Genomic DNA, 8776 nt, shown 5'->3' with positions numbered 1-8776 from the left:
CCCCATCCCCCCACCCGCCACCCACTCCTGGATGTACTACAACCATAGAGTGTATCGGACACTGTTCTACCACACAGGTTGTATCGGACACTGTTCTACCATCCAGGGTGTATTGGACATTGTTCTACCACCCAGGGTGTATAGGAGAGTGTTCTACCACCCCAGGGTGTATCGAACACTCTTCTATCACCCAGGTTGTATCGGACACTGTTCTTTCACCCAGGGTGTATATGACACTATTTTACCATCCCGGGTGTATCGGACACTGCACTACCACCTCAGAATATATCGGACACTGTTCTACCCATAACTTCCTAATACTGGTTCCCAACTCACACCCAACCGTCAAAATGTTAAATATATATATGAGTCCCTCCAAGTGATGTTTGTTTACTACAGAAAATATGTACACCTCAGTCAAGAGAATCTCTTCACACAGATATAAGGCTGCTTCAATGTTTGTTACATCAAATAACGCTGGTCGAACACAATAAATATGCTACAAACCTTCATTACTGGCATAATATACAAGAGATCACAAAAACCTACAACCGATCACTGATTCTGTTGATTCACACGCCTATAACATATCTGTTGCTGTTGCTGTTGCAGCTGCTGCTGCTGCTGCTGCTGCTGACAGCAGGAGGATTCCAAGCCTTTACCTCATCTCATATTTCACTATCCAGATGATGCATAGGACCATTCTATGAGCCTTTGTTCTGCCGACTGCTGCCGTGTGCCAGCATTATACCATTCTCCAAATGTGTGGGACTCACTACTAATAAACACAACCTAGCTAAAGGCTAATATTTAACTGATTGCATTAAATGCATCGACGAATCGCTCGGACGAGGCCACGACACTGAATATCTGAACTAGATTTGAGAAGAAATGTTTCAAGCTGCTCATGAGTGAGAGAAAGAACATTTTGGCGAACAACTCTAACAGATATAGCATAACAGAATCGAAATGTGGCACACTGGAACATAGAGTAACCCGACTTATACAACCCTTTCGATACTTTGATGGAACAAACTGTTGGAGACATCGGCTATACTGAAACCAACACCTGGGGCATAGGCCATACTGATAGCAACAGTTGGAACATAGAGTATGCTGAAACCAACAACTGGGGACATCAACTACAATGAAACCAACAACTGGGACATAGATCTACTGAAACCAACAATGACAGACATAGACTCAACTGAAACCAACAATGACAGACATAGACTCAACTGAAACCGACAATGACAGACATAAACTCAACTGAAACCAACAATGACAGACATAGACTCAACTGAAACCAACAATGACAGACATAGACACAACTGAAACCAACAATGACAGACATAGACACAACTGAAACCAACAATGACAGACATAGACACAACTGAAACCAACAATAACAGACATAGACTCAACTGAAACCAACAATGACAGACATAAACTCAACTGAAACCAACAACGACAGACATAGACTCAACTGAAACCAACAATGACAGACATAGACACAACTGAAACCAACAATGACAGACATAGACACAACTGAAACCAACAATGACAGACATAGACACAACTGAAACCAACAATAACAGACATAGACTCAACTGAAACCAACAATGACAAACATAGACTCAACTGAAACCAACAACGACAGACATAGACTCAACTGAAACCAACAATGACAGACATAGACACAACTGAAACCAACAACGACAGATATAGACTCAACTGAAACCAACAATGACAGACATAGACTCAACTGAAACCAACAATCTGGGGCATAAACTATACTGAAAAAAAACCAACTGGGGTAATAGACTATACTGAAACCAAAAATTGTCCGGGGCACGCTGTTTGTTGTCGTTCCATGTTGGCTCAAAACAACATGTCCGGAACTGTTACTGAAAATATTTGTGCGCACATGTTAAACAGAACTGACTGTATTTATTTCTCAGGCCTAATAAATGAAATCTTTTTACATTCGCTACACGATAAATGCTTATCTAAGTATTAATGATCAATTGTCTCTTCAGCCAATGTCTTCAACATATACATTTCCGGCAGAACATGTGCGGATCACTGTCTGATAAGGAGAGTGTCCTGTGATATCAGAGCGAACGCCGGCTCTGGTATGACTGTCTACCTCGTACAGACAGAAGAACATTTAACCAAACTGTGAAGGACGTACCGTTTACTTATTCTGAAACATTTTACATTGCATTATTAATCCTAGAATGGTATACAAATGAAGGATAGATAATACAATGACTAAGTAAACACACTGTACACCCCCTCAAGATTTGAAATCATACTGACTAGGCGTACATACCGTACACCTGACTGGAAGATTTGACGTCATGCCGACTAGCTACACATACTGTACATCTGCTGAAAATTTGACCTTATACTGACTAGGTACACTTATTGCTGTGCTACCTGCATTACGTACTGGGCACACACGTCGTTATTCCGTGCCAGACTTGCATGGTGCTCCCCCCTGGGGAACCAGGATCCTATAACTATGTCTCAGCATTGCTAGCCTGGTGACACCATGTCATCTATAGTGTTCTGGTCCTGATGGTAAAACACTCCGGTTCGTGTTTGTCGCTCTGAGCAATTTCCTGTCGGCTCTTAAAATACTTGAACGTCACGTGTTTTCCACATATATAAATCAAACGTGACATTTAATCAGTCTTGTTTTAGAGGGCAGAACAAGTCTTGCAGCACATCTTCTGGAAGTACTCCCGGTCACAGAACTGGAACTTGAGGACCAGGGGACAGTAGGCAACCTTGTACTTGTCCTCACACACTGCAAGCACAAGAGTCGCCATTACACATCGATGATTTAGTTGAGTGGCATTCAAACAATTGTTTAGTAGTTGAAGCAATCACATTACTTGCAGAGGTCAAGTTCTTAAAGCATGGTCACTTCCAGCGGCAACACACCTGCCAATCTGACGAAGTGTGACCTACGATCACTTTTTATTGGTCCCTATTTTCACTATGTAAGTTCATAAGAATGTGTTTTGAAACTTTCGGTGTTCAAACACACAAATAAAATGAAAACGGTTCGCATTTTGTCTATGCTATCCACATGTTAGGCTTATGTGGAGGGAGGTCAACCTCTTAAATCTTTTTATTGACTCTTATAATTTAAAAGCTTTAATGGAATACAACCTAACTCGCTTTTATATGCATCTATGTGTATTAATAAATTGAAACCTGAACATTTCGTGGGTATTTTGGATCCGATAACATGTGTTCTGGAGAACTATACATGATAGTTAATTAATGTTTCCTTAAGTCCTCCACTTTGAAAGATTACAATGAAATGTTTTCTATTCATGAGCTTCGTGAGAAATACCCAACGTCCTTCAGTTCCTCCAGATGTGTGTATGAATGCACCTACCTAATACTGCAAACTAACCCTGGACCCATGGTTTTCATACGTGAGGGACAACAGGGGACTTAGGGACCATGATTTCTGTTGCTTTGAGGAGATGAATATTTAAATCTTTGTTTTAACTAGAACCTTCCAGGTGTCGTGCATTGTTACAGTTTAGTCACATGTCACAAGGATCCGTGTGTTGTGAAGAATCCTGCGTCTACAAGTGATCTTCCAGTCCCAACCTTCCTTCATTGGGTCCATCCGGCTTCCGTCACAATAGATCTCTATGCGAAGAGTCACAGATGTCCACGTCCGATATGTGAAGAGAGTCTGAATTTGCGGTTTACACATCGACGTCCAAAATCAAGGAAGTCGTTATTTACGGTGTTGATATCAACGTCCGTTATATGGAGGGCGTCATTATTTAAGGTGTTGATATCAACGTCCAATATATAAAGGTAGCCGTTATTTAAAATGTTGATATCAACGTCCGTTATATGGAGAGAGTGATTATTTAAGGTGTTGACATCAACGTCCAATACTTAGTATATAAAGGAAGCCGTTATTTACAGTGTTGATATCAACGTCCGTTATATGGAGAGCGACATTATTTAAGGTGTTGATATAAACTTCCATTATATGCACGTTGTCAACATGTTCTCACCATCTTCGTCGTCAGGTTCGCAGCTACTGTCACAGCGTCTAACTGTGTCCGGCTTCGCCTTGATAGTACACTCACTGCTGGCTTGACCGGAGAAGGATCGACACTGCGCGTTGCGTCTCTGCTCACCCAGCCCACACTCCGGGGAACACTACAACACCACAGACGATGTGTACGGGTATTTCAAGATCGGGTGTAAGCTAGAGCAACCCGCCGTGGAGAGACGTGTACATGCTGGAATCCCCGAACAACTAGTGACCTATTCATTGCCTTGACTTGTATAAAGCATCACCGAGGGACGTTACAGTGAATCATCATAACTGGGTAACATTGTAAAATATGCATTACACATACAATTTCCGTGTTGAAATCGGATTTAAGCAAATGAAAAGGCAGAAGGTAGGCAAGAAATAGGTATTTGGGACAACTGTAGGTAAACTGACTACCCCTCCTGTAACTATAGCGCTCACCGGCCCCCACTCGCCCGTCACCCACTGAGGCGGTGGACATTTCTGGTTGATGCACGGCATCGTCGTGGAAGGTTTTACGGCGGCGTCACAGTTATCCTCGTGGACATATGTTTTCCCGTCAGCGGTCATACAGAACACACGGCGAGTCTTCTCGCCAGGCCCGCAGCTGGGATTACACTGCAACCATCATTGTAAGAATATGATTGAAAAAGAATACCCTTTCATGACAGAAATAGATCCTGTTTGACATAAAGGGCAAAAAAACCCCTCAGTTCTCCTCCACGGCATCGTCTTCTGTTCTAAGTCTTCTAAGTCTCTCCTTCAGTTCTCCCAGGCCTACCTTCAGTTCTGTACCATATTCTCACCTTAGTTTTCCCAAGTCTCAACCTCAGCTCTCCTCCCATGCCTCATCTTAAATTCTCTTCCTACCTTATTCTCACCCTCAGTTGTCCTCCCAAGTCCCCCGCCCTCATCCCCCAGTCCTACCGTCCCATGTCTACACCTCACCTCCGCCCATTCTTCCGTGAACCAAACTGACGGACACTCCCTGGTGCCGCATTTCTTCTGGGAAAGAGGCTTGTTGCTCTTACACTGGGCGTCGTCCTGCACTACCTGCTCCGTCTCCGTGACGCTCTGTACACACGCCACAGTTCGTGTCTTTCTTCCCCCGCCACAGGTCGTCGTACAGTCGGACCACAGACCTATAGACCACCTAGAAGAAGACAAAATGATATAACACTGAACCAACAGTCGCACCACAGGCCAGTAAAACACCTTGGGAAGACAAGCCGATATAACATTAGTTCAATAGTCGCACCACAGGCCGTTTTAGACAAACCTACATGAAGACAAGATGATATAACATCGGACCAACAGTCGGACCACATGCCTATAAACAAACCTAGAGAAAAACAAGATGGCGAAACACTAGAACAACAGACGCACCACAGGCCTGTTGACAAACCTAAAAGATGACAAGATGGCGTAATACAAGAAACACAGTCGGACTACAGGCAGGTACACAAACCTAGAAAAAAACAAAATGGCGTAGCACTAGAGAAACAGTCGAACCACAGGCCTGTAACCTTGAGGAAGACAAGATGGCGTTACACTAGACCAACAGTCGCACCACAGGCCGGTAGACAAACCCAGAGACAGACAAGTTGACGCAACAATAGTCAAACAGTCGAACAACAGGCCCATAGACCACCTGGAGGAATGGCGCAGCATTGGACTAACAGTAGCACCACAGGCCGCTAGACAAACCTGGAGAAAGACAAATGATATAACACCAGGCCAACAGTCACACCACAGGCCAGTAGACAAATCTAGAGAAAAACAAGATGACGTAACTCTAGGCCAACAGTCGGATCACGGGCCTGTAGGCCACCTTGAGGACGACAAGATGATGTAACTCTAGGCCAACAGTCACACCACAGGCCTGTAGGCCACCTTGAGGACGACAAGATGATGTAACACTTGGCCAACAGTCACACCACAGGCCTGTAGGCCACCTTGAGGACGACAAGATGATGCAACACTTGGCCAACAGTCGGATCACAGGCCTGTGGGCCACCTTGAGGACGACAAGATGATGTAACACTAGGCCAACAGTCACACCACAGGCCTGTAGGCCACCTTGAGGACGACAAGATGATGCAACACTTGGCCAACAGTCACACCACAGGCCTGTAGGCCACCTTGAGGACGACAAGATGATGTAACACTTGGCCAACAGTCGGATCACAGGCCTGTAGGCCACCTTGAGGACGACAAGATGATGTAACACTAGGCCAACAGTCGGATCACAGGCCTGTAGGCCACCTTGAGGACGACAAGATGATGTAACTCTAGGCCAACAGTCACAGCACAGGCCTGTAGGCCACCTTGAGGACGACAAGATGATGTAACACTAGGCCAACAGTCACACCACAGGCCTGTAGGCCACCTTGAGGACGACAAGATGATGTAACTCTAGGCCAACAGTCACACCACAGGCCTGTAGGCCACCTTGAGGACGACAAGATGATGTAACACTAGGCCAACAGTCACACCACAGGCCTGTAGGCCACCTTGAGGACGACAAGATGATGCAACACTTGGCCAACAGTCACACCACAGGCCTGTAGGAAACTTGAGGACGACAAGATGATGTAACTCTAGGCCAACAGTCACACCACAGGCCTGTAGGCCACCCTGAGGACGACAAGATGATGTAACTCTAGGCCAACAGTCACACCACAGGCCTGTAGGCCACCTTGAGGACGACAAGATGATGCAACACTTGGCCAACAGTCACACCACAGGCCTGTAGGCCACCTTGAGGACGACAAGATGATGCAACTCTAGGCCAACAGTCACACCACAGGCCTGTAGGCCACCTTGAGGACGACAAGATGATGCAACACTTGGCCAACAGTCACACCACAGGCCTGTAGGCCACCTTGAGGACGACAGGATGATGTAACTCTAGGCCAACAGTCACACCACAGGCCTGTAGGCCACCTTGAGGACGACAAGATGATGCAACTCTAGGCCAACAGTCACACCACAGGCCTGTAGGCCACCTTCAGGACGACAAGATGATGTAACACTTGGCAAACAGTCACACCACAGGCCTGTAGGCCACCTTGAGGACGACACGATGATGTAACTCTAGGCCAACAGTCACACCACAGGCCTGTAGGCCACCTTGAGGACGACAAGATGATGCAACACTTGGCCAACAGTCACACCACAGGCCTGTAGGCCACCTTGAGGACGACAAGATGATGTAACTCTAGGCCAACAGTCACAGCACAGGCCTGTAGGCCACCTTGAGGACGACAAGATGATGCAACACTTGGCCAACAGTCACACCACAGGCCTGTAGGCCACCTTGAGGACGACAAGATGATGTAACACTTGGCAAACAGTCACACCACAGGCCTGTAGGCCACCTTGAGGACGACACGATGATGTAACTCTAGGCCAACAGTCACACCACAGGCCTGTAGGCCACCTTGAGGACGACAAGATGATGCAACACTTGGCCAACAGTCACACCACAGGCCTGTAGGCCACCTTGAGGACGACAAGATGATGTAACTCTAGGCCAACAGTCACACCACAGGCCTGTAGGCCACCTTGAGGACGACAAGATGATGCAACACTTGGCCAACAGTCACACCACAGGCCTGTAGGCCACCTTGAGGACGACAAGATGATGTAACACTTGGCAAACAGTCACACCGCAGGCCTGTAGGCCACCTTGAGGACGACAAGATGATGTAAAATTTGGCCAACAGTCACACCACAGGCCTGTAGGCCACCTTGAGGACGACAAGATGATGCAACACTTGGCCAACAGTCACACCACAGGCCTGTAGGCCACCTTGAGGACGATAAGATGATGTAACACTAGGCCAACAGTCACACCACAGGCCTGTAGGCCACCTTGAGGACGACAAGATGATGTAACACTAGGCCAACAGTCACACCACAGGCCTGTAGGCCACCTTGAGGACGACAAGATGATGTAACTCTAGGCCAACAGTCACACCACAGGCTTGTAGGCCACCTTGAGGACGACAAGATGATGTAACACTTGGCCAACAGTCACACCACAGGCCTGTAGGCCACCTTGAGGACGACAAGATGATGTAACACTTGGCCAACAGTCGGATCACAGGCCTGTAGGCCACCTTGAGGACGACAAGATGATGCAACACTAGGCCAACAGTCACACCACAGGCCTGTAGGCCACCTTGAGGACGACAAGATGATGTAACACTAGGCCAACAGTCACACCACAGGCCTGTAGGCCACCTTGAGGACGACAAGATGATGTAACATTTGGCCAACAGTCACACCACAGGCCTGTAGGCCACCTTGAGGACGACAAGATAATGTAACACTTGGCCAACAGTCACACCACAGGCCTGTAGGCCACCTTGAGGACGACAAGATGATATAACACTTGGCCAACAGTCACACCACAGGCCTGTAGGCCACCTTGAGGACGACACGATGATGTACCATTTGGCCAACATTCGGATCACAGGCCTGTAGGCCACCTTGAGGACGACACGATGATGTAACATTTGGCCAACAGTCACACCACAGGCCTGTAGGCCACCTTCAGGACGACAAGATGATGTAACACTTGGCCAACAGTCACACCACAGGCCTGTAGGCCACCTTGAGGACGACAAGATGATGCAACACTTGGCCAACAGTCACACCACAGGCCTGTAGGCCACCTTGAGGACG

At 46.8% G+C, this 8776-nt stretch overlaps 1 protein-coding gene across 1 annotated transcript in view; it reads right to left on the bottom strand.

The window, feature by feature from the left end:
- Positions 1 to 1672: 1672 nt before the first annotated feature.
- Positions 1673 to 8776, bottom strand: part of LOC137292133 (A disintegrin and metalloproteinase with thrombospondin motifs 6-like) — a 50612-nt gene continuing 43508 nt past the window's right edge. Inside the window, exons 21-24 of the mRNA XM_067823674.1 lie at positions 5033 to 5237; positions 4526 to 4702; positions 4059 to 4206; positions 1673 to 2815 (exon numbers count right to left, since the gene is read on the bottom strand). Of these exons, the coding sequence (XP_067679775.1) occupies positions 2706 to 2815; positions 4059 to 4206; positions 4526 to 4702; positions 5033 to 5237 (640 nt within the window). The 3' untranslated portion in view covers positions 1673 to 2705. The remainder of the gene's footprint in view (positions 2816 to 4058; positions 4207 to 4525; positions 4703 to 5032; positions 5238 to 8776) is intronic.

Source organism: Haliotis asinina, chromosome 7, assembly GCF_037392515.1.
Source record: "Haliotis asinina isolate JCU_RB_2024 chromosome 7, JCU_Hal_asi_v2, whole genome shotgun sequence".
Classification (NCBI taxonomy): domain Eukaryota; kingdom Metazoa; phylum Mollusca; class Gastropoda; order Lepetellida; family Haliotidae; genus Haliotis; species Haliotis asinina.
Note: the sequence above shows the minus strand (reverse complement) of the source record. Positions and strands in the feature narration are given on the sequence as shown.